This window comes from Oenanthe melanoleuca, chromosome 2, assembly GCF_029582105.1.
Source record: "Oenanthe melanoleuca isolate GR-GAL-2019-014 chromosome 2, OMel1.0, whole genome shotgun sequence".
Taxonomy (NCBI): Eukaryota; Metazoa; Chordata; class Aves; order Passeriformes; family Muscicapidae; genus Oenanthe; species Oenanthe melanoleuca.
In genome coordinates this window covers 58704030-58729877 of record NC_079335.1, presented here as the reverse complement: position 1 = coordinate 58729877, position 25848 = coordinate 58704030, and the positions used below count along the sequence as shown (strand labels likewise).

At 41.7% G+C, this 25848-nt stretch overlaps 2 protein-coding genes across 3 annotated transcripts; one reads left to right on the top strand and one right to left on the bottom strand.

Annotated features, from left to right (window-relative positions):
* Nucleotides 1–492: 492 nt before the first annotated feature.
* On the bottom strand, nt 493–8493 carry GMNN (geminin DNA replication inhibitor). 2 transcript variants are annotated; one of them, XM_056483832.1, is made up of 7 exons: nt 8380–8493; nt 7832–7896; nt 6098–6196; nt 5633–5762; nt 5155–5237; nt 4969–5079; nt 493–3407 (listed from the first exon to the last, which is right to left on the bottom strand). In XM_056483832.1, the coding sequence occupies exons 2-7, from the start codon at nt 7886–7888 to the stop codon at nt 3204–3206; spliced, it is 684 nt and encodes a 227-aa protein (XP_056339807.1). In that variant the 5' UTR covers nt 7889–7896; nt 8380–8493; the 3' UTR covers nt 493–3203. The 2 variants fall into 2 exon arrangements, with proteins under 2 accessions (XP_056339807.1, XP_056339806.1); XM_056483831.1 differs by having other exon boundaries at nt 8402–8482.
* A 6125-nt stretch (nt 8494–14618) lies between these two features.
* C2H6orf62 (chromosome 2 C6orf62 homolog) lies at nt 14619–23950 on the top strand. Its single transcript, XM_056483693.1, has 7 exons — nt 14619–14715; nt 14844–15214; nt 15805–18615; nt 20516–20692; nt 21237–21359; nt 22049–22183; nt 22656–23950. The coding sequence occupies exons 3-7, from the start codon at nt 18487–18489 to the stop codon at nt 22779–22781; spliced, it is 690 nt and encodes a 229-aa protein (XP_056339668.1). The 5' UTR covers nt 14619–14715; nt 14844–15214; nt 15805–18486; the 3' UTR covers nt 22782–23950.
* Nucleotides 23951–25848: the final 1898 nt, after the last annotated feature.

Sequence of the window (25848 nt, the reverse complement as noted above, 5' to 3'; positions counted from 1 at the left end):
AGAGGCCACAGCATAAGCTGGAACACAGGACAGTGCTGCAGGCCCTCACATAAGCAATCCAATGCAAAAACCCAGTGAGTTTCAGCTGCCCAAGCAAGTAACTATTATGGTCTAATTAATTTCTCCACACACTGTCCTAAGTACAATGGGTATTTAGCAAAAATAAAAATTTTTAATGTAAACCAGTTACAAGTTCTTCCTCACACAAACAAGCCACCTGCCCCATGGTTTGCCCTGCACAGCTGCTCATTCTTGAAACATCTACAAGTGATCCAGCTCCCCATACTTTACTCTTGCATGACTGAAATTCAGCCCTGTTCAGCCATGCACGTTTTCTGGGAGAAGTGCTAGGACACTGTAGGTACACACTTCCACACAGCCTGAGCCTCTTCAGTGAAAGACAAGATCGTGTCTGTACCCTCTGCAGTAAAAAGGGGTCAACGTGCTGGCTGCACAAATGCATGACTTCTTGAAAAGAAACACATTCTGTAGTTAGGTTCCAGAACTAATAATTTTATTGTGCTAGATAGAATGTTCTCTCTCATTTAGCTGGATACAAAGGTTGTGTTTAGTGATGTTGATTTTCAGCTGCTACATAGCTATGTTTCAGTGATAAATGAGTTTCCCTATATCCTTAAAATGTCAGATGGTTTTAAGAAAGTTAATCACAAAAAAATCTCTGTATAATTTCTACACCTTTGACAAGCTGCTAGCACATAAATACAAAGTTCCTAGACTTAATATATTGAACAGTGCAACTGCATGCATGTTCAAAAAAAAGCACTCAGGAATTTTCAGAACAATAAACTCCATCTTTTCAGAACATTTTTAAAGAGCAATTATTGCAGCATCCTAAAACTGCTGAGAACATTTCCATACATTAATGTCTGATACAACAGGCACAGTCAATGTCTGATCAAGTTCAATGCACCTGTGACAAAGTGTGTATATAGGTTTTATTACTATGGCACAGTTTGGCTCTCACACCTGGGCTTCTCTTGCATCAGTTTTTTTCAGTTTATTCAGCAAGCTATCCTCTCTGCTAACACACTGCACTTAATAAAACCATAGTAGTCTTACAAACATTAGTATGTATTACTGAGTGGCACATGCCTTTTTGATGTAAAAATTTATTTTATTACACATGGGCCAAATGCTGCAATACACCCATCAGCCTACTTGCAGAACTTCCATTATTTATTTGTACACAGTTAATTCAACAGAATGATCCAGCATAAAGGGACTCTCACATCTTTTATTTAAATAAAATCAATCCAGAAAAAGCATTAAGATTTAAACCTAATAAGCATTCTTCTTGATCAACCTGAAGAAACATAGACAGATACCAAACACAAATTCTAGATTTGTCTCTTTCTGGCAGTTCTGTTCCAACAACAGCAGTTCACAGAGCAGGAAGTGAAACAGTGGAAAAGCTGTACACTTGTCTCATTTTGGTGTGCTAGTTATGCCACAGTCCCCTCCTCCCTTCTCCAGCCTCTGCAAATGCAATATGCCTGATATTTAAAAATAAAGCCACCTCTAAAAAATTTAGATTTAACAATTAGTAACTTAAATTGAACTGCAAAAACTAATTGTATCAAAACAAAGTGTTTTCTTATTTACTAATGTTGAACTACTTTAAGAAAGTTGCTTAGAATCTGAGATAGGAGAGGTCTGAGTCACTTGACAAGCATTATCCACTTCTCCTTAACAGAAAATCAAGGTTGCTCTACAAAGCATTTGCCCAGCACACAGTTTTCTTTTTTCTTCAAGGCAGCATCAGTGCAAGATAAAGGATACACTTTTATCACCTCTTCATCAGTGATGGAAAGGAATGTGTCCAAGCACCCTCTGGAGCACACACTGGAAGATACAATCTTGTGTTTACAAAGTTCTCAAGAAATTATGATGCCTCTTTTTCTAGTTAGCATGCTTGAGGTAAAATGGCAGCCAGGAGTATTACCACCTACAATGGTTTCTGACATTCCCTGGATGTCACAACTGAAATCAGTTGTAAAACATCTGTTAACTTATCAACAGCCACAGGAAGTAAAACAGAAGGAATATAAAGGTGCCAATATGATAGCTCCAGAGTCATTCACACATACCCTGAAGCAATGGATCTTTGACCAGATAGATCCATGAACCAGAATCCTTCTAATCCCTTTTGCCTCCTGAAAGCCACTCAACGTTAAGCTCCTCCCAAGATGTGGCAACAGGCACCAGTGTCAACTCTCTCCTTAGAGGACCTTGGTACAGAAGAACTGCCCAGAGTTCACTCAGTAATGGACAATCTGTAAGGCACTGACTCTCCTGTTCCAGCACACCCCATGCAGATGCCAGATGAGGTGCTCAAAGTTTTAAAGGCCACTTTCTATTCCTGCAAATCTTACAGGAGCTAAGTACCTTGGTAAAAGGGTGTCTCACCTCTTGGGAAATACAAGAGCAGTACCTTGAAAACACTGAGCTTCCTCTCAGAAGAACTCTGAAGTATAGGCTGCTTTGTCTCCACCTAGTTTTCAGCATAGCTGATACCAGGACTAAGAACACATCACCTTCTCGCTGTAAGTCAATGGAAGTATTGCTAAAAGAAATGGTCTAATATTTCCTACTTAAGCTCTCATTACACAGCTTACAAAATGGTTTCTTAGAAGGCAGAAGAAATTTTAAAAAAATCTGAAAATCATAAATCTGACCTTTAGATTGACTCTTATTACCCAATCTTGACTTTCTGAAACCTAACCAACAGCACAATTTTTGCTTTTCCCTCCCCTCTATGCATCAAAAGAAAGCAACTTTGTTCTCCAGAATTCTGTAAAACAAAAAACTTGAAAGCTTCCATCTACAGTAGTCATAAGTGATTTAAACCTAGGATTAGCCATTCCCCTGCCAATTAAGAGGCTGTTTTGGTAATGCAAAGATTTATTTATCAATTTTCATGTATTGTGTCAGACAACTGATAAGAAAGATATTTACACAATAGTTGAAATACACAGTATTTGTGTTTCATACAAGCAACTACATGCAGCCTGTAGTAATCTTCCATGCAGTATTCAGATATTCCTCCCACTGCTACATAATTCCAGTTAAAAATACCAATATTTGTAATGTTCCCACAAGAGTTTCTATACCTGAGGTTTAATATATCCTTTCAAGAGGAAGTCTGCAATTAAAAGCCACATACATAACCTATTTAAAGGTTGTCATTCCAGTTGCAAACGGCTTGCTTCCTCTGAAGGAACATCTGATCTATTCTCCCTTAAGCCAGACAATACTTCTGATGGCTCTTCTTCAGAAGGGTTGTCTGCCTCATCTCCACAGTTACGCTCTTCATTTTCCTGTCTGGATTCCTCTAGAGCCAGACTCTCCAGTGTCTCAAGATTGTCAGGTGCTTGTCCAGTTAGCCTCTACAAGGAGACAGAAGGCAGTGCATTTAGTATTTTTTCTACTTTACTATGAAATAATGAAATAAGACTCTGCATATTAACTTAGGCAAACAAATTACCTTCATTTGGGGGTTGTTGATATAATCAAAACATTCCTCAGTTACAAAAATCTTAAGACACAAGTTCAACTCAAATTACTACCTCTTAATTTGCAGACCACATTTGCTTTGTTAACTGTGAAGTTTTTCTTAGGATCTTCAGTAGGACAGGTTTTATCTCAGGCAACCTAAAATACGGGAAACTCGTTCCCAATTTAATTATTTACTATAGTTCCATATAGGTTTAATTTTAGAAAAAATACTGTATGACCAATTTATTCCATTTTTAAAGATAATGAAGCTACATTCATCTAGATGAACTTGAAGATGCAGCAGTCTCTAGCACTTGAGCAACCTAAAGTTCCTCACCTAACCTGATCTAAGGAAGACAAGCAGGACTGTAAAGAGCCTGGTTTTGAAGCTTCTGGTTGTTTGATACATCCCTTAAGGCTCATTTAAGCCTCAGAAGGGAACAGCTTGTAACTAATAAGTGATCATAACTGTTGATAAACTGTAGAGAAGTTTCCAACTACATTAGTTCAAGTCCTCAAGTAATGTAATTTCTGCCCATGGGTTTATCACTAGCAAGCAGTACTCCCTGAATACCAAAAAATTCAAGTGTAGCACAACAGTAGTCTTTCAAGGCAGATCTAAACTCCACTAACTGAAAATTAACTTGAAGTTTCTTTCTTGATCAAACAAGTTACTTGTAATATTTCGTTTTGTTTCCACCTCCCACTCTAGTCATCACAGAATCAAAGTATTTGCAAGGCACCCAGCTTCATATCTCAGCTTAATGAGAGCTTAATCCCTGCAAAAACAACCTGAAAGCCAGAACCAAGGTTGCACAGCTATCTGTATTTATTACAGCTTCAGAGGCTCTTGCAAACAATCCACTTCTGCCAAAGGAGCCATGGAATTAGTGACACAACTACTTGCATCAAGGAATTCTCAGAGGGAGCTGTTAGGAAAGTTACAAGTTTATGAACCTTAGGGACTTCGTGTACAGCCCTGGCACTGCCTTGACAAGAAAACCTTGACCTTAAAGCAAATAGTGCTCCCTCTCGCCACTCTACTTTGTGACTGTTTCAAGTTTAGTTTCTCAAAGGACACAGCCAGTATCAGCCTATTAAGCACATAAATTTAAGTCATCCCAAAAAAATTGAAAAACCAACTCTTCCTTCCCTTATCACAATCTCCAACATGCAAATCCTGTTCTGTTAAGAGAGTAGGCTGAAGCCCTCCTTCAGAAAACATGCATCTTACTACTCTCCACACTCCTATAGGCTCTAAGATGGGAAAAATCCAGCCCCTAGGAGCTATATGACTCTAGAATTGGAGCAATCCTGCAGGAAACAGGTCAGATAAATTTAAAATGACAAGTCATGTGAGCACATATAACAAAAGTCATGATTCATTATAAATACCTTGGCTGGTTCTCACTTTTTTGTTCTACAACATTAACTGAAAATTGCTTTAAGTACCTCAATCACACTGGTCATATAGTGCACATGCTCAGCAAGGGACAGGAGCTCTTCATTTTCTTCTTTTAGGCGGGCAATTTCACCATCCTTCTGCTCGATTTCTTTGTGCAACTGAGTTCAAATAACAACATGTTAGAAGAAGACAATAGCCAGTGATGAAGCAGTTAGTTATCCTTGAGTAGCTACCTTTTCATTTTCTTGAAGCACTTCATACAAAGCTTTCCTCCTTTCTTCAGCCACTTCTTTCCAATACTGAGATGAAGGACTTCCTGAAGTTAGAGGCTATGGTAAGTCTGTGGTAAGACTGACTTCTTAAGAGCACCTAAAGATATCTAACTTGCATACAAGTATTCAGAACAGGCTCTCATTTCAACTTAATTATTAGTCACTGAAAAACTTATTGCCCAGCCAAATTAAACTACAAGACTCCTTAATACTGCTGCACACAATGCTTCTCAGCCTCTGGTTAACATGAACTCATTCTTAGATACTAGATACCCTTATTTTATTTAATATAGGGATCAGTATCATCAACTCCTGCTAGACATAATGAAAACCCCACAAAGCCTTTATCTAAAAGACAAAGGAAATATGTTCCAAGTAGTACTCCAACAGCAGCATAGCATTTGAAGTGCAAGAAAACACTTCAGGAATTACCACATACCTTTCATGAGATCTTCAGCCTGAATAACATCATTCTCATTCTCTTGCTCCTTGTCCACAGACACCTCAGCTTTACAAGCCTTTGAGGCAAACTTGTTATTCCAGAGTTTCCTTCTGACTGAAGACTTCTTCTGCATAAAACATGGGCAGGTTTCAGTTTAGAGTAACACCTCAGCCTTCACAAAATTCAAACTTCTAAGCCTGCACACTCATGACTGCAAGTAAGTCTCTAAGTCCTTTCTTCACATTACAGTCCTAGTTCAGAAATCTTTCTTAATACCCAAAGAACTCAGAAATTGCTAGTTTTTTTATTGTTTATTACTAGAACAGTAGTAAGCTTAAGTTGCCACATTAGTTAGCACATTTTATTTTTTTCAAATACATTAGTTTTCCAGTTAAAAGCTCAAAATCATTTCACTATGACTAGAAAAAATTCCATATCTACAGATTATCTTTTAGTTCATACCTCATTACGTCTGCCAACCAGGCTACCTGCTGCTGAAGGCTGAATCATTTTAAGAGTCTGTCTTGGGGCAGCACTGCATGTGGTGTCTGTGAGGTACTTCTGAAAAGACAAATATGGTTCAGACAGTAGCCACTCTTCTTTACATAAACTGAAAATTAGGAATCCCTCACGCTTCCATTAAGGTAATACAATTCATCTTTTCAAGAAAAAAAAGACACTATACTATATTAAGGCTTTTGTAAGGAAGGGGATCTAATTATTTGTAGCTGAGACAGATCTTAATCACATGAAGCTGCCCTCTTAAGAAACATTTACTTTTCATAAAGGAACTTGAGCAGAAACACTCTGATTAGATTTCAAGGCCAGTGACTTTAGCTGGGACTCTCAAAGTTGAGTCTGAGAGCAGCAGTCTCAAACCCTCGAGGAAAGGGACAGAAGTGACAGCAGTTGCAAGGTTAGGTGGTAAAGGCACATCACTTCAGGCAGCCGCTGTTTTTGTAACCTGTGAACACACCATCAAGTAGCGCTCATTTAAATAGATGTGTTACTTTGATTATCCATTAAAACGGATAAAAGCTTCCTTGCTTCGATCCAGACAGGCTATTGTTTTGTCTAACCGGACTGTTTGCCACCTTTCCTATCATGCATAAATACCTCTCTCCCGCATCAAAGCCTTCTGATTGGGCTGGTTACACTGCCACCATCGGATAGCAAACAATGGCAGACAACCAAGCAAGAACAGCCAGGATACAATGCCACACCAGCGTGAGAAAGTTACCGATTCACACCGTACTTCCTAGGACAAGAGCTCGCCTTTCCCACGGTAGTTTCTGCCACCAATTATCCTACTGTTCCACTAGAGGACAAACATTAACTGCTGTGGGAACAAGAATCACACCGTGTGACAGACACTGCTTGCTACAACTTAGGATTAGAGTTAAGTCTACTCTGCCAAGAAATTACTGACCAATACTCAAGTCAACCCATGAAAGTGCAAAAAGCCATTCAGAGCAATTTATACCCTAGATACACTATGGGACAAAATTGCCATAAATCAGACCTATCAATTGGCAATTTTCATTAATACCTGAGTTTTCATTCCAAACACTGTGCCTCATCATACAAGAGCTGCTAGTCTCTGTTCTATACAGTTTCGTACCATTCTGATTAGGGCCTACATTAAAAGGTTTACCAAGAAAAGTTACTAAGGTTTGTACCTAATCACTTAGCTCTTAAAAATCTAACTTAAATATTTCCACCAAATCCAAGGCAACTATGATTTATGAGGGTGACTATAGAAAGTGAACTGTCTGCTCGAATACTTCAGTTCAAACATGTTCAACACAAAACAGATAACTATTCAAAAGTTTCCCACCCATAAAGCACAGCCTACAAAACCTACTCTACAACCCCTAAGCATAAGCCAGACAGATTCAGTAAGCAAAGGCACATAGTCAGGACAAACAAACCAAACCAACTCTGAAAAATAAATGGAGGGACAGTAAGCTCAGTGTCAAAGTAAAAAGGACCTGCTGAGCAATAGGAAAAAAAGCAGTCACAAGCCCAAGCAGGACAGCATGTTCCCAAGCCACCCTGTCTGCCAGGAGGTTACTCAAGCCAAATGGACATAAGCCAGGTGGAAGCACATTGCAACAGATCCCTTTATATTCCTTCAGTGGACAGAGAAGCTTGTGGCAGACAGAGGTACTAGCTTCAAGGCTTTAAAGCCTATACCTGCAAAGATCCTGAGGACTTTTCTGCGTCCAGCTTCTGTTTCATTTTGGAATTCATAAGATCAACTGCGACAGAAAAACAGTAAAATTAATACAGCATCCGTCTACTGCTGAAGTTCGGGAAACACCAGTTAGAGAAGACTACAATTTCGGATTATTCTACGGCAGCCCTGAGTACTCAGCCACGCACGGCGTGGCCAGCGGGCCCCTGCTGAGGCTGCACCGAGACACGAGCGGCGGGAAGGCCTTCCCGCGGGGATGGACACCCGAGAGGGCCGGGGGGAGCCGGACACCCACCCACACCATCACCGGGCCCCGGCCCCGCTCCCGCCGCCCGGGCCCGCGGGCCCCTCCCTCCCCGCGCGCCGCCGCGGCCAATGGGCAATGGCGAGGCAGGAGCCCGCCAACACCAAACCCGGCCATGGCAGCTTGCGGCCCGGCCCCGAGACGGAGAGCAGTCCCGGCCGAGACGGAGAGCGGCCCCCTCTCGCCCTCCCCGCCGCTCTCCCAAGCCCGCCGGCCCCGCTCTCTCCCTCCGGCCCCGCTCACCGCCGGCCGCTCCCACACGCACCCGCAGCGCGCGCTCCCGCACCCAGGCACCCTCTCGCGCCCGGCGCGCGGCTATAAGGAGCGCGCTGCGTCACGTGACCCGGGGGCCGCTCCGAGCCAATCAGCCGAGGCCGCCGCTGAGGGGGCGCGCGCCGCTGCGCGGTGCCTGTCGGGGTTTGCTCGTGTCCGCTTTTTGGGTTTTGTTTTACTAGTAAAGGAGTTGTGCCAAATCAGATTTAATCACGTCTCCGCTTGTTCTCATCACTCCTATCTAAACACGGTGCAACCTGCAAAACCGGGGAAGAAAGTTAGCAGTGTTAAGACACAATAACTGCTAAACAACATTAATTTTATGCGTGGTATAGACTACAGGCCTTATTAATTATGCCTAAGGCGTGCTGTTAAATTTGTTAGAAGCCACTTGACAATTATATTCTTGCAAATATTTGCACACTTATCTTTTATTTATACTAACAGTATCTTCTGCTGACTTGTCAATAAACATTTTGTCGAGTGAAGGACACATTCCTTGCAATCGAGGTCTCACAGAACAGCTATCAACATTTTTCCCAGGCAATATGATGGAGCTATTAGAAATCAGGATAATTACAGAGAGAAGTATTTATTTAGCCTGCCATTCTGTCAGTCTCCTGTTTGGAAATAAATTCTGTGGCACTTACGAGAATGTTTTAGGTAGAAGGACATGGTCCAATGAAAGCAAGAAAAGCAGAACATAAGAAAAAGATGCATTAGGAAATCTTTAAACAAGGATAGGGAAATAAAGCTGATCTCTCTTGCATAAACTTGTTCAGTCACTCATTGACCCATTTAAATTTTCATTGTTCACAATATCCTTTGGCGAGTACCTCTAGAGCTCAAATAACCTTTGGTTTGAAGAACATGATCCTTTTTTTTTTTTCCTTTTGAACCTGATTCCAATATTGTCACTTGATGTCCCCAGTCCTTGTACTGGAGGGGACAACAAACAACCTGCCCTCATCGAGGCCACTGTAACACAGACTGCTCTCCAGCTCTCTCTCCCAGGCCCACTGAGACACCCCTGACACGAAAGCTTCCCCATCTTCCTGCTCTTTTGTGAACTGTATGGCATTCCATTTGCCACTGCTCAACACTGGGCTGGCACTTCTGTGCAAAAATCTGCCATAACTCAGATCTTATTCTTGAGTGATGCTTAGTTCTAAGTTTGTCATTCAGTGCATGAAATTAAGATTTTTTTTTTTTCTTGTGCATTGAATTTCATTACTGTATTTGCCCATCACTCAATTCCATAATGTCCTTCTGCAGTTTTTCAGTCAGGTCCCTTCTCGTTATCTTGAATAATATAGTGTCACAAGCAAGCTGTCACCTCACTAAGCTATGTCTTCTATACAGAAAATCAAAATAACACATGCAGAAACGTCATCTAAACTAACATTGTTCTGTTACAGTATTAAAAAAAAACCAACTTCATGCTCTTAAGTTAGTTTGATTCTTACTGATTCTGAAAAAAATGTGAAATTTCCACCGGCAGATATGCTTAACTGATTGTATATGCACACAATTCCAGCATTGAATGTCCTTTCAGAAAAATCTCAATACAAGTAGCACCTATATAAGCACAATATAAAAACATTCCTATTTTTATATTTTTTCTTATTCAGAAATTTAAAAATCCAATAAAAACTATACTAAGCATTTAAATCTATCATAAATCATACATAAGAGGCACTTTGTGCATTTTATGGCTGCAATACATAAATCGTGCATCTTGTAAATATTATGTTTTCAAGTTAATCTTTCTCAAACATCACCTTTTAGAAATGCAGGTTTAATTCATAAAAAGTTTTCAGGTGGATTTACAGTTCAGAAGTGGAATAATTGCTTTTGGAGATGTCGGTAATTGGAAAGGTCCAAGGTAATGGGAAATGGGTAGTGATGGGATAGTCCTGTTTGTTTTTCCTTTTAATTTGTTCCTTGCTGGAGGCATACAATCTGGAGGTTTATTACAAAGCTGCCATTCCTTCAATTTATCCAGCTGAAGAATGTGTTTTCTTACGAACCACCATGTCCCAAAGCTCAGTCTCTTGAGTTTGAAAGGTTTCTAAAGAACCCCATCTCAGAAAGAACACGGAGACTTTATTATTAGAAGCTTATTCATAGCCTCAATTGTGGAAAACCAGTATAATATATAAAAAACCTCACAAAAAAAAAAAAAAAAAAAAAAAAAAGCTTACTTACCAGGCTACTTTACTGTAATATTTCCCCTTTATGTAGCCAAAACTTTAATTTAAATAGGCATTCAAGAGTTTTTACATGCAAAAATCTGTCAACCCAATGCTAGCAGAATACACTTTTCTTCAGGCTGAGTGCAATATAATGCATTTCAGCTTGTTTGTTTCAAAAAAAAATAAAACCCTCTGTCATGAATACTTATGACTATTTGCACTTCAAGTGAGCCTAAGCAAACATGCAGAGGTTCCCACAGAGCTCGGCCAATTTGTTAGATTATTCATAGCAGCAGAGAATATGTACTTTTTAGAGCTTTTGTACTCCGTTGCTGTTGATAAATGTTACCAGTTTTTACAGAAATGACAACTTTGAAAAAAGCTCCTTGGAGAATTTCATGTGCCTGGGAACATGGGAATAGGTGGGTCTCCAGCAGCTTGGGGGTCTTGTATTGCTTACATGCCAGTGGGTGAAGACTTCCTAAGCATTGCAGTGGGACAGTCTGCACTTGGCTATCTGAATCAAGTGCTGGCAGAGATGCATTTGTACTTGACAGTCACACCGTGCCTTTTGTCAAGGCCCTTTTTGTACTCTGCAGATAATGATCTAGCTCTGCGTTGCTTAAAGGCTCTTTATTTCTACCTGCCACATTAAGCACAGGCAAACCACATTGTGATTTTTTAAAATTTTGTGTCCTATGTAATTACATAAAGATAATAAATGAGCTGCTGTTTGTTAGCATTTACTGTAAAGCAACGACTGTGTTTGGGATGCAGAGGAACACCCTGGGAGAGGGTGTTTGGAATCTCTGGATCAATTAAGAGCTGTGGCTCTCCGGGTCCCTCGCTGATGTTCTCTCGACCCTCCTGCCCAATATTTATTTCAGGGATGTCACCTGCAGTCCGCCGGGTGACAGTAGGTGGCAGCGTGGCATCACACTTCCCCTCCCTCTGCCTCTTGTTTTTCTGTAGTGCTTCGTGTGGCACCGACAAGAAATTCACGGTTTGACTTCTTTTCCCTGGGTTAATCGGCATGGAAGGCTGCATGCTAATGAAACTCGTGGATTATGTACACGGCACAATCCAGGTATAATTCTTAAGGCCAGCTGGGTTTCGATAATGGCCACTGTTAAAAATTAGATCTCTACAGAGAGTACACAAATTTCATGTACTAGAACAAAAGATTGTCCTGTGAACCGTAATCCTGAGTGCCTCAGAGATGAAAAGTTAAAAGAAAAATCTATATCTCATCTGGTTATTTTTTCCCTAGTTAAGTACTGTGTGAGCCACTAAGACATCCCTTGAGACACTTTTAGATCCTAACTCACAGCTTCAAAAAAATTGTTTATAAAAGTGCTTAAATATTTAAAAATTAAACATATAGCTCTATAAAGGCTACAAATTAATAATAAGCTAAAGCTACTGTTGACTGCAAGTATTTAGAATATTATTTACAGGCTGAACAAATAAAATATTTTTTTTAAATTTTACCCTTATTCTTGCAAGCATCTGCTGATCAAATACAAACCCTACATTATTTAGAACCAATACCTCACATGCCCAAGAACTTATGTCCCATTTTTTGACCACAGCCCCATGAAACTAGAAGTTTCATAAGGAAGTGCTAAATTAAGCTTAATATTGTTGCAACAGCTGTGCAGTAATGTGCTGGTTTTGGCAGGGGTAGAGTTAATTTTCTTCTGTCCACTTCTGTCCATCACAAGAAGAGGTGGACAGGGATGGACAACCTAAGTCCTTCTATGATTCTGTGACTCTAACTGGGTCCAGAACATGATATAAGCAACATTGTACACATTAAACACTGATATTTCTTTGAACAAAAGCATTCCTGTTATGCCTTAGAAACGAATGTTTTCTCTGAAGGCAGAAAAGAGTGAATCAGTATGTTCTGAAGTATATGAAAGAGTTTTAATTGCCACCTAATTTGTCTTGTTTGAATTTACAAAGAATACAAATTTTTGTCTGATGCATAAATATTTGGCACTGAATTAATCATAGTTCTGTTTTTGAAGCAAGTAGCTTCAGGGCTGATTCTACTTCTAAAATACAGTACAGTATGTACTGTATGCACTGTGAAACATATAGAAGAAAGATAACAGAATCTATCTAATCTCTTCCTAAATTTGTCCATAGCACACTTAACAATTTGCAGCAATCTACTAAAAACTACTTATTAACACAAAATTATAATTTTTAAGTAACTAATCATTAAGCTGGAAATTAAGAGGAGAAGTGTTAAGAGTACAATCTTGCTCACATGCTTATGAGTAAACATGTAATTCTGAAAACAGGTATTAGACTCTGAAATTACAGAAATTTTAAGAAAAAAGAAACCCGAAACGACAAGGTATATCTATAAAGTTATCAAATCTTTTTAATTTACAGAAAAAGCACAAGTTATGCAAACAAGTCTTTGATTTCACTGAAAACAGTGAGGATATGATAACATGGTGACTAGAAAATGCCAGTTCTTTAGAGAAGGATAGTCAGCAACCAGATATATTTAAACTTTCAGTGCTTCTCAAAATTTCATGATTCACTTTCTCTCCCAAGGAATATATTTTTGCCACAAGGTCCTTCCTACCTTCACATGGGTTATTGCCCATGCTGCTGAGTCCTCCTCACTCTGGGGAAAGCCTCAAGGACACCAGCTGATTTGTCTGTGCAGTGCTAACCAAGCAGAAGCTGACCTACTCTGCTGGCTGTTTTGCTCAGCCTGGATTTAACATGCACAAGAAACACGATTTTTGCTGTGTTAATGGGATTTAAGCCTAAAAAAGACAGAACTATTACTGCATATAATGCCACTACCTACTTGTCAGGTTTGTTTTGTATAACGTGCACATTCCTCTCTTCTCAGTGATAAACCTCATATTATTTTACAGCAGATTTGAAGAGAAGCAGAGAAGCAGTCTGTCATTGGATCAAGTGTTATAATTGCAAAATACACACCCAGCTTCCAGGGCCACAAGCTTCTCTTATAAATGATGCAACATTGCATAACCAGAATGAAGCTTAACAAAAACATGCAAGTACGTAGTCAATTAGAATTATGTAGTCCATAGAATTATGGATCAATAGCATACAAATACTTACTTTGCTAAGTCTTAACTCTCCCTTCATTAAGAGATGTTAGTTTTTAACATATGTTTTAACTAAGATGATGTTTTTCTACCCTACGAACTTCATCATTGTGCATGATGGAGGAAAAGAAGCACAACTATATAAAAGTAGGACAAGACTCAGCCATTACTTATTAATTTAATAGTGCAAATATTTCTGCATGTAAATGTATAATAAACATACTTGGGTTGGTTAATTTACTCATTTGTGTAAATGTTGTCAGGGTACCTTTACTAGATAATGAGCCAAAAGGAAAAAATTATTGTCTTTGAGCTTGCTAAAGAAAGGAAGTTATCTATATAAGAAGGAGCAGCAGTCTTTACAGAAGGAACCTGGAGTGATTCCAGCTCCCTATCCCTTTCTGAAAGGATTTGAGCAGCCTGAGTTTGCAGAAGACAGGTGGTGGCTGCTTAACACGTAACACTTTGTACTTGATCTCCCTTTTCCTTTACACACAGAGACACACACACACACACACCTATATATGTACATGTACATTTAATCTAAGTATATATATTCCTCTCCTCATAGCTCTACTATAAAGCCCTCCAGAAGAAGAAGTGCTTTTACACCAGCACTACATTTGACAAAATTCGTTGGGATGCATTCCTCAGCCTGGGGCTGGGAGCTGCCCGATCCCTTGTGACTGCATCCCTAAGTCAGAAGGGCAGCTGGAGCCCTGGAAGCTGGAAGAAAACTCCCTCCGTTCCCCTCGGCAGGAGGCGAGGCGCCAGCTCCCCCGGTGCCCGGGCAATCCCCGCTCGGGCGGTGCCACCACCGAGGGTCACAGGCCAGGCGTGAGTCATGGCTTAAAATAGCAGCGGGAGCAAAGCTGCGGCACAAAATGTCGCACAGGGCAGCGTGGAAAACAAAACTGGACCGAACTGGCTGGAAGAGAGACTGTCTCCTTGAGGACAGACTGGTGTTATAGTCAAAAAACTCAGTCGGAAATAGCCACAGAACTAATGTAATCCTCCTATTTACCTGCCCTTTTTTTTACCACCAAATAAAGGGTTATTGCCCTTTAGGACTGAACAGCGATCTCTAAGTAGGTAAAAATTACCTCTTTCTGTTCTGTTCTTGTTCAAACAACAGAGGAATGTTCTGGGCAATGCCCGCGCCAGGGAAGGCAAGAGGACTGTTCGCACCGGAGGGTCTGACTAGCACCCGGGGAAAATAATGCGGTCCTGGAGCTCAACACTGCTGCTGCCTACAAGACAGGCAGGGGAGAGATGTCCGAGGGAAAGTACGTAAAGAAAGGCGTGCTAAAGGAAAATAACTAATTTGAGGGTCAGGAGAAAAAAAAGGGGATCGACAGGGATCAAGTAAGAGACTGGGGGAACAAATGTGGAGTTACTGGGGAGTGTCATTGCTGTGTTGCATGGGCTTTGAAACACGATCGAGTGAGAGAGAGGTGCCCGCACTTGTCTTCTGCCTGGAATCTCCGTAGTATCGCTGCTGTTCCGGTGAGTCACAGGCGCCAGCTTCCAGGGAAAGGTGGGAGACGCGCTCACCCGCGCTGGCAGCCCGCGCCTTGCCGCGGCACAAGCCAGCCGGCCCGAAACCACAAACCAGCCCTGGGCTCCCGCACCAACCCGCGCTGCCGGCTTCGGGAGCGCCCCGTGTCCGGGCATGGTGGGCAGCCAGGTTTCCCTGGCACACAGGGAAACGTCCGGGCCAGCGAACGGCCTGGGATGGCGATTCCTCTCATTTCTCCTAGGCCCTGGGCCTTCCCGCAGGGAGAGCGCCCAACAGCAGGCTGCGTCCTCGCTTCGCTTCCACGCCATTCCTCCTTCCTTCCAGGGAACGGGGAGGGAAGGAGGGCATTAGCCTGCCTTGTAGCGCAGAAGTAAAACCGCTCACTTCTCTCCAAGGATTAGTTAGTGTCTCTGGAACAGCAATCCCTTATTTATAAAAGCTAGCCAGCCTCCTCGGCCGCCACGGAGGAACACGGACTGTCACACTGTCTGCTGTGGCCAGATCCGTGCTGCACACAAGCCCCTCGCCATGTCAGCTTTGAACACATGTTGGACTTTAATTGTTGTTTTATTTACAGTTGTACTTCGCATACGTGGGATGGGCTGAATACAAACCCCGACGGACCAAATTACACAAAATACGCCACTACAAGACTTGTTTACCTATAACGTCACCACGCCTAAGGCTGGAACAAGTTTAAGTATTCCCGTAAGGTGACGGAATTTGGGGATCAGGCTGCCGTCGGCTGGAGGGCGGGGACCTGCCCCGGGCAGATACCACCTCCTGCGGGGGCTGGGGGGGCGATGTCCCTCCCTCCCCTTTGCCTCACACCCTGCCCGTCGTCCGTCCCCCCGCCCCCGCCCCGAACGGCGTTGGGCAGCCCCATCCGGGTCCTTGTCCCGCGGGCCCCACGCGGGGCGAGCGGGCGGTTACACGAGGCGTGACCGCGGGGGTGGAGGGGAAGAAAGCGCAGGACAGTGCGGATTCATGGCGCGGTGAGAGCTCGGAGACGCTCCAAGCCGCTGTTGTACTTTGCTTCCTGCCGTTCCCGACAAGACGTGTCCACGGTGGTTACCGAGGTTGAGTTCTACTGCCTCGACCACAACAGTGCCTCGCCCCCCCGGAGGCACGAGCGCTTGGTACGCGCCGGCGGTGCGGGTAGGGCGGCGCCTGTGTGACTCAGGCGCTGCCATTTTGAGGGGTCCGTGGTGGCTGCGTAGCTGCACTCCGCGCTCCCTCCGTGCCGAGGCACAGGCACTCCCGCTCCCTCCTGCCCGCTCCTGCCGTCGCCCTCGAGGACGTCCCGGGACCGCCTGGGCGAAAAGAGGCTCTTCTCAGCCCTTTCATCATTCTTCCCGGCCGTCCCGGTCCTCCTTCGACGCCGCTCCGGGATCTATGCCCGCCGCCCTCCTCCGTAGGAGCCGCTAGCGCAGGGACAGCGTTCTCTTCCTCCTCCTCCTTCCGCCGCCGTCGCCTCTTCCTCCTCTTCCTTCTCTCTCCGCCACCATTTCCCCACTCCCCGGCCCCGGGGCGCTGAGCTAGACTATGGGGACCAGGTCGGGGCCGAGCAGCGGCAGAGCGGGCGGCCCGGTCACCGTGTCCCCTGCGGCAGGGATGGGGGGGCTCCGCGGCTTCGTGGCTTTATCTTGACATGGCTCCTCTCCGTGCTGCCAGCACCGCCGCCGCCTCCTCCTCCTCCACTGCTCCTGCGCCCGCCGGCTGCGGGTAGCGAGCGGGCCACGGTCCCGGGCTCTCGTCGGAGCCTCTCAGTCTCTTGCTTAACTTGGGGGGAAGCTTTGGGAGGGGTTCCTTTTTTTTTTTTTGTTTTTGTTTTCCTTTGTTTTTTGTTCCTTTCTCTCCAGAGAGAGAAGGGGGAGAAGTACTTTTCTCCCCCTCCTCTTCTTAACCTGGTCCGACGAATTTGCTAACCTAAAAACTTTTTAACCCCGATTAATCAAACACCTGGGGAGGGGAAAAAATGTCTGGAGAGAGGAAGAAAATAACCTGATAATTGGGGATTTGCTTTTTTTTTTCGGGAGAGAGTGATTTTGAGGTTTAAAATTGCAACTTAGATTGCAATTTTTTTTTTAAAAAGACCAAAAACCTCGCAAAAAATTCTGTCACCGTAAAGCAGGAGCGAAACGCACTCCATGTTTTCCGAGTCGTGGCCATGAAGTGAGAGGGGAGAGAGGCGGTGCTGCTGTGGGTGTCCCGCTGCCCCGGGCGCGGCCGCCCTGCGCGCAGAGAGAAGCCGAGGGGAGAGAAAGCCAAGAGCGCCGGCCATGCACAGCCTCGGCTGACCGCGCTCGCAGCAGGGAGAGAGGGAAGGATCTCCGGGGATCAGCAGCCCAGGGAGTGCAGGAGGTGGGGGATGTAGGGCTCTCCCACTGCTAGGGAGCCCGCGTTTGGGGCACTGATTCAGGTGTAAGTCTCTCGGTGAGATAGTACTGTCCTTTGAACCCCTGTCCGCCCCTTGTCAATGGCCATCATGATCCCTCTCCTCTTCGGCAGCAGTAGCCTCAGGGCAAGGATGAGCAGGATGAAGTTAGAAATGACTCCGCTGTCTTTTCTCTTTGCTCCCCTGCAAACCAGCGCTGTGTTGTCTGTAGTTGATTTTGTTGTTGTTGGCGGCAGAGAAATGTCATACTTCCCGGGTTGTGCACTCATCCTTTGCACCCTTTTCTCTGCTCTCCACCAAGTGTAATAATTCTTAAGAAAAAGACGGGTAACATAGCAATAGTGGAAGGCTGAGAATAATAATCAGTAGAGTCATGAATCTGGCTGGGGTAAAACGCAATTTGTAATTTCAGCTTCGGGTTTTTTTTTTTGTAAGCAGAGCAAAAGTACCCCCCCATGGATTGGGCTTGTGCCAGTTGCTTTTTATTGTACACATAAATTGTGATAAGATTTGTTTGGGGTTTTGTTTTATTTTCCTTCATTCTTACCCACTTATTCCTGCGGCTAAACTGTTCAAATTTTTCTCTTCGAAATTCTTCGGGGTTTTTTTTTCTTGATTTATTGTAAAACCTCTTGTCCAGCCATGGCTGGACAACTACTTTCTTTGTTTCTTGACCCCTCCAATCCGCCATTCTCGTAAAATATTGCCTGAGGTGCGGGTTTGGGTTATATTAGCGTTTGATCTATTCAGTTGTATTAGCAGGAATCAAACGACTTGTTTCCGTTGTACTTAAGTCTTACGAAAAGGTGCCCATAGTTTAGCGACAGTTTCCAAAGGCTTTAGTACCACCTGTATTACAAAATGGGGGACCCAAACTCCCGGAAGAAACAAGCTCTGAACAGACTTCGTGCTCAGCTTAGAAAGAAAAAAGAATCTTTAGCTGACCAGTTTGACTTCAAGATGTACATTGCCTTTGTGTTCAAAGACAAGGTAACTTGGTTTTAAAGTGTGTCTGTGTGTTTGTTGCATTTCAGATGTCCTGTGCAAAGTCTTGCTGCCTAATTGCATCAGATGTTTTGTCCTTAACAGATTCCATTGACTTTTAATTGTTTTAATTGCTAATTGCTATAATGCTCCCTTAGTTCGTGTTTGTCATTTTGGCTCTTTGTATTTTGTGGTTTTGTAACGCAGAGCGTTCCAGTGCCTCATTAAATGATTACTTGGTAACTTCTGCATTGGGTAGATGTTTTCCAAAGTTAACACTGTAACTCGTTAAGCCTAATTGGGGCCTGACCTGCGCAATTGCTGGCTGTGAACAGTTGGGCTGTGAAGGGAATCTGGCTGGGGCGATTGCTGAGCGTGTTTATCTGGTGAAAGCAGAAGAGAAGACCTAGCAGTTGAAGGGAGGAGTCACAAGATGTGGTGTGGAAATGGCCCAAGTGCGCAAGCACATGTGGAACTCCTGCTGTCATTTTGAAATGGAGCGGGGAGGGCGAGGAGGAAATCTTCATTTGCTTGGCTGCCTCCTCTGCTGCTGGATGCTGCACATCTGGGTAGGGGTCCGGGGCTTTCTAAAGCCAGCTATAGACCCGCAGTTGTGGGAGAGTTTTTATCCACAGAATGTTAAGGAAAGTAGGTACCTAGAGGAAGTAAATGTGCTGAACAAATGATGAGGAAGTGAAGGTAGAAGCAAATGGCAACAAGTGCGTAATGCACAAAAAATGCATGTAGATGAGCTCTGAAATAATTTAATCTCCCCACATGTATAGACTTTGCATTTGCTGTAATAATTAGGTGTTTTGAATGAAGACTTTTCCTTGAAAAGCTTCTTTAAAATTCCTGAGTTCAGTTTGCTTTTGTTAGTCAGTTCTAGTGCTAGGAGAGATGGATATATTGGGGTATAATTTCTGTACTGTGTCATAGTAACAGAGAAATTAATGTTTAAGCAGTGGCAACAGTTAGATTTTCTTAAATGACACAGCTTTAACTCTTTTAGTTGGACTTTGGTATTACTTTCTGGTTGCTTTGTAGAAATTCATTGCAAATGCCTGTTTAAAATCCTGTTATGTTTGCTTATATCACTGTGAACTGAAGATGTCCATCCCATATCAGTTTGCCTAAAGTAGGAGTTTAACTCAAGTTAGCTTGGTCAGCAAATAGTTGCCTGTTACCTGTGTTCTGATGGTGGGGAAGGGAAGTGGAGCATTATTTGGTAAAATGTACTTTGTCTCTTAAATAGATCAAGACTTCTAATGAGCTGTAAGAAAGCTGTTGGAAACAGACATAGAACTTCAGTGATTTTACACGCGCATAATATTTTGGCCTTGCTTGAGAGATGCTTAAATATTTGTAATGAGTATAAAAGTGATTTATTTAGCAAATGAAAATCGTCCTCCTTTGAGAAGATTATAGCTAACTTCAGATGCGATCTCAATCACCTGCTGTCACCAAATGTGGCATTGAAAGATTTCATTTTTCATAGAAGGCCAACTGTAAAAGGACAAAAAACGTGTTATTTGATTGATATTTGCAGAGAGAAGCTTGTAGAGGTTCTTGGTCATCCCAGAGTCATGTACTCCACTTGAAGAAGGAGGAATTCTGTTAATATTTAAATATTTAGACAGAATTTTAGTATTTGCAAGATTGATATGTAAATCTGCATTTTTACTGACTACCACAACTTGTTCAACTTTTATAAAAGTTGTCAGTCTGATTCTGCTTAATTTATAAAGTTTTGCATGTAAATTTTAGCATGGTTTGTGTCAAAGTCCTACCCTGTGTGGTGTGTACTTTATACATTTATACAGAAAATCACAAATCCCAAAATAAACTGTTACCTATAGTTTTCTAGAAAGGATTATAATCTTAATGCAATCTCTGCTTTTTTTAGAAGAAAAAGTCAGCGCTTTTTGAAGTGTCTGAAGTGATACCAGTCATGACCAATAACTATGAAGAAAATATCCTGAAAGGTGTGCGGGATTCCAGCTATTCTTTGGAAAGTTCCTTAGAGCTTCTGCAGAAGGATGTAGTACAGCTCCATGCACCCCGCTACCAGTCCATGCGCAGGGTAAGGCTCCTTCTTACGCTTGCTGAATTATACTTTTTCAACACTTGTACTTTTCCTTGGGAATCTTAAGGCTAATCCTGCCTTTTTGTTTTCTCCTTTGCTGCATGAGGGCTCTGTGGACCTATATGGGGTAGCAGTGGGGTAATAACAGTTCTGAAACTGTTTAAATATGTAGTTCTTAAGTTTTACCTATCATTTCAGAGATGTGCCTCAGGTATGCCCATCTTTGTCCTTTAGGAGGCTTCTGTTAATAATTCTTGCAATGACTGCTGTACAACTAAGTGATTTTGCTTTGTGAATATTGGAAGACAGACAGTCTAATGTTTTCTAAAAGTTGTAGTTTATATTAAGTGGGTACTAAAGTGATACTAAAATTCAGTGGAAAGCAAGAAAGACCTCAGTTATGGTATAAGTCACACAAATGGAAAATCAAACAAATGCCGTATAAGTATCACCTCTGAAGTGTGTGCCTGTATAGATAAGTTGCTTATGTGTGTCTTTGACCACTGGAGGGAATGTAAGTAGAGAACTTTACTGCTCACAGGATGTGATCGGCTGTACCCAGGAGATGGACTTCATTCTATGGCCTCGTAACGATATTGAGAAGATAGTCTGTCTCCTGTTCTCTCGGTGGAAGGGATCTGATGAACCCTTTAGGCCTGTTCAGGTATTTCGTTTTGGGTTTTGACTTCAGTAACTAACTTGCTCCTGGGGGGAGTGTTTTCTTTAACCGTTAAGTTGATAAGGTATGCCAGTTCTGTGGATGTTAGAAAAATATGCTGTCTGGTTTTATTTGTAAAGCAAGTCAGTTTTCCGAATGCCAAGTTCTGTCTCCTGTCCTTATGCACCATTGTATTAGCCCTTCCAAAATATAAGTTTCCAAAGGGCCTTTGCAAATGGCACAAATGTGTAAGTGCATACAGTGTGTTTGTATAGGTAAGAGTGGATTACACGTACATCTTAGTACAATTGAATCTTTGTTAAATGTGATGCTGTTGTTAAGGTTGTGTCAGTATTCCAAATTGCGGTATTTGATTGGATGGAAGAGTGAGATGGATGGGAACTTTGCATTATAATTTTCCCTGTAAATTGTTGCACAGGGATCTTCTGCCACAGGAAGGTGTAAATTGGGTTTTATGTATGCTGCAGGTAATTTGAGATGTTTGCAGAATGAAGTTAGGGTATTCTTTAAATTGTGTCAAGACCCTGCCATGGTCCCCAGTTTCTGTTTTTCAGAATAGATCAGAAAAGGAAAAAGCAGAAGTGGTTGTAAAGCCCCAGATTGAAGGAAATTAATGGGTTACACATGAGCTTTATCTTGAAAAATATTTTATTTCCGTGCCTCACACCATGCAGGCCAAGTTTGAGTTTCATCATGGTGACTATGAAAAACAGTTTCTGCATGTTCTGAGCCGAAAGGACAAGACTGGAATTGTTGTCAACAACCCTAACCAGTCAGTGTTTCTCTTCATTGACAGACAGCACTTGCAGGTAAGTTACTTTTGTTCTGGTCTTAACAAGTGTAATTTAATCACAAAAAGCTTTTTCTTCTCGGTAACATCAGTGATTTTGCTGCGAGTTACTCAAGTAGAAAAACTGATCATGCATTCATGATTGCATTTTGGCAGTTTCAGGGAAAATGCTATAAATAGGACACATACGTGCAAAAACTATGGGCCGCATATGTGTTCGCATAGAATTAACGTTCTTGTATTAAAAGTTAAATAAGTTCTAAAATAGGCCTAACAATGTTTAAGAAAAATTAAAGTATTGGTTTGGTAAGGGTGACAATATGGAAATAGTGAAAACATTTTATGCATTAGAGTTTGCAGACTGACTTTATGCTCAAGCTTTTTATATGTATGAAATAGTGAATTTTAAATGTCTTGGGGGGGGTCTTCATATTAGTCCTGAGTTAGCTTCTAGGCTTAATACCTTTTATTTGGGTTTTCTTTGCCTCTAGACTCCAAAAAACAAAGCTACAATCTTCAAGTTATGCAGCATCTGCCTGTACCTGCCACAGGAGCAGCTCACTCACTGGACGGTTGGTACCATAGAGGATCACCTCTGTCCTTACATGCCAGAGTAAGGTACTGGCCAGCAAAATGGGGAAGATCACAGAATGCAGCAGTGGATTTTCACTTTCCTCACCACTTTATTCTTTCAGAATTTAGAAGAAAATGGACTCATGTTCAGAACACTATACATTGTGAAACTTGATCATCCTGGATTTTTTTAATCATTTGTATCTCAGAACTTTGCAGTTGTTTTTTTTTTTTTAGATGTTTTCTGCATGGACCTTGTGAAAGAGAGGATGCTCTGCACTCTTCTGCACTGCATCAGCATCTTACTAAAATGTGAAATGAAGGGACTGTACATTGAAACAAATGTATCCGAAAGCACAAGGTGATCGTTTGTGGTGGTGTTCCCATTTGTGCTGGTCATGCCCCCTACCATCTCTAATGTTAACCATCAGTATTTTGAGGGTGAGAAGTGAATGTAACGGGTATAAAAGCCTTATAGCTTTGCTGTTAATGATTGTATCGAAGAGCACTATCATTCATTCTAATGAATGAAGAAGTGGCTATTACAATAGGAAGTGTGGGAAAGAAGTCTTTCTTTAAAACAAAAAAAAAGGCATCTCATTTAATGTATAGGCATTTTTTGCCTCTTATTTTGCTGGGCCATGTCTTAAGTTTACTGGCACTTCTGTTTTGGATCTCTTTCCCCAAGTTGCTGTATAATTGTATGAAGGTATTCTTTTGAGTTGGATGTATTTATACAGATGAGGCAAACCTGGAGTCTGAAGTTGCTAAAGCAGCTCAAAAAAAGGGTAAAATAATAGCTGCAGAAACAATGTTGGTAGAGGATTATTTTTTCTTGAGAGTTGAGACTTGTAAACTTGCAGGTGAACTGTGCAGGAAATACTGGTTTCTAAAACATTTCTTATAAAAACCCATCGAGGTTTGTTTTTTTTTCATTTGGAATAGACATTATAAAGCAATGTAAAATAGTGTTTGGAGTGTCAAAAGTTGGTTCTGACAGAACATTTTAAGATTGTGCAATGATAAAAGGAAGACTACTGTATAGTTTTGATGACAAAGAACGCTCTGCTTAAGGGTTGAGTACTTTACTGGAGTAAAACTGCATAAGCCTACTCCCTTTGGATAAAACTAGTGCTTACCTGTTTAAAACTTGTATTTAGCTTTTGTTTGGAATTGGAAAAAATTGGAAATTAAATAAATTAGGTGAAAGATGGCTGGTGTTATTTATGGAAATCCTATAAATTGGATCTTAGTAGCATCTTGCATCTTAAGAGTGTCACCCACTACAAACACTGAAAATGTACAGACTGTAAAATGTTAAGATCAGCAAAGATCAGTGGCAGAGGTGTTGTTGCAAACGTAGGCCATGTTTTGAAAAGTCCTGGTCAGAAATAATGGCATTACTAGTGTCTTGCTGTATTGGTACTGAAGTATTTTTACTTCCTTGATTATAAGTTCCTACAGGTTCCTAGAAAAACACCACCTGAAAGCTCCAACTTAATTTTCATGGTTGCCTTAAGTTACAAAGAAATATCTTGAAAATGCTGCTCTTCAGAATGCTAAGACTTTTTAAAATATTTAGTAACCACCATACCTGCTAAGAGCACTGAAAATTTCTCAACTTTAAGTGTTTCTTTGAATGATCTGTAAGACATAAAATATCCACATGAAGCTTGAGCTAAGTTTCATAGGGTCTGGAACATTCAAGTTTCAGGAGTTTAGAATTTGCTTCCTAAGTGCTATGCTTTGTTCTTAATCTGTCATTTTGGACATCATCTCACCACAGTGAGAATAGGGCTATAGTTAACCTTGATTAACAAACAAGTGTCAGTTCTTGCATTAGGAATTTTGGTTGTCTTCAGTCTGATTTCTCTTAGAAGATGCCTCAAGATGTTGGCTAAGTGGCTGTGTACAGTGCTTTCCAAGTATCAGTAATCATATGGATTTTAACTTTAATTCTCTGTATTACATGAAACAACCTTTCATTTAAATTCATTTTTTAGTTCTGTACAGGGTGTGTAAGATAAGATGCTCATTTGTTCATCGTGACAAACCATACCATGCTTCCTTGGGAGAGCATTGGATTAGAGGAAACAAAAAATTGGAAAACTAATTTTGTTAAATGTGGTCTATACTCCCCAACTAGCAGACCTTCTACTTTTGCTGTGCTATCAGAGCAAGTTGAGAACACATCTGCATTGTCTAAGTAGTGGGGGAAAAAAGATAAAGGGGACCAATAGGTTTCAGAGCATGAGAATGTTGAGGAATATGTGAGTTCTTTTATCATTTGGCATCTTTGAAGAGTTTCTCCCCCCCCTTAAACAGGACAGCTTTTGAGGGAAGAGATTCTTCTTGTTCCACTTTTTCTCAATGGAACTTCCAGTTCAATCTCAAAATATTCTTCTATTAAGTTACTTCAGCAAAATGCTCTTCAGAAGTGAATGGAAGTAGTTCGTAATATCTAACTTCTGGTTTCAGGCCCTCTTTATATCAGCTTAATAGCTTTTTGGTAGTCTTTTTTCAAAATGTAGGCTTTATCTTACAAAACTAATTTTCCAAAGTACAGTTTGTGATAGTGTGCGCCTCATTTTTGGAGCTGTTTGTAAATACAGAAAGGCTCTCTTATAAGAATTTTAGTTAGAAATTTACTACCTACTGTCAACTGCTTTTGTGGCTCCCTTGGACATACTAATACCAAGAATTGAAATACACTCAATATTGCACCTGAATATGGGAGTTTAACTGGGCTGTTGCTTAAGGATTTGTCATGTGACCTTGGTAACTGCCAGGGGGGCAGGGATAAATTAAGTAGACAGAAGACCGTTAAATGTTGAATGCATCTCAGTGAATTGTCTGGTGAAGGGAAGCTTGTGTCAGGTGCTTCCTGGATGATAAGCTTCTTAAATGTTACAGTCTGTACATGACTGTGAAGCTTCTCTTCACTTCTCAAGGTTCTTCGGCTGTGCAGGAATTACCAAAATATGGTGAGATGGTCAGAGCTACTGTACAGGTACTGCCAAAATGCAACAGGCCTGTAGTCAGTTGGGAGTTGATGGCATTTGTCATATGTCTCAAAGTATAAGTTTCTGCTCAAAAGCTATTTTATTGAAT

What these genes read in the sequence shown, in the direction of transcription:
- GMNN (XM_056483832.1), bottom strand. Translation starts at nt 7,888, where the DNA reads ATGAATTCCAAAATGAAACAGAAGCTGGACGCAGAAAAGTCCTCAGGA. An exon ending in AGTCCTCAGGATCTTTGCAG is followed by an intron (nt 6,197 to 7,831) that starts GTATAGGCTTTA and finishes TTGTCTTTTCAG; the next exon opens with AAGTACCTCACAGACACCAC. An exon ending in GGCTGAAGATCTCATGAAAG is followed by an intron (nt 5,238 to 5,632) that starts GTATGTGGTAAT and finishes CTCTAACTTCAG; the next exon opens with GAAGTCCTTCATCTCAGTAT.
- C2H6orf62 (XM_056483693.1), top strand. Translation starts at nt 18,487, where the DNA reads ATGGGGGACCCAAACTCCCGGAAGAAACAAGCTCTGAACAGACTTCGT. An exon ending in CCTTTGTGTTCAAAGACAAG is followed by an intron (nt 18,616 to 20,515) that starts GTAACTTGGTTT and finishes TGCTTTTTTTAG; the next exon opens with AAGAAAAAGTCAGCGCTTTT. An exon ending in GCTACCAGTCCATGCGCAGG is followed by an intron (nt 20,693 to 21,236) that starts GTAAGGCTCCTT and finishes TACTGCTCACAG; the next exon opens with GATGTGATCGGCTGTACCCA.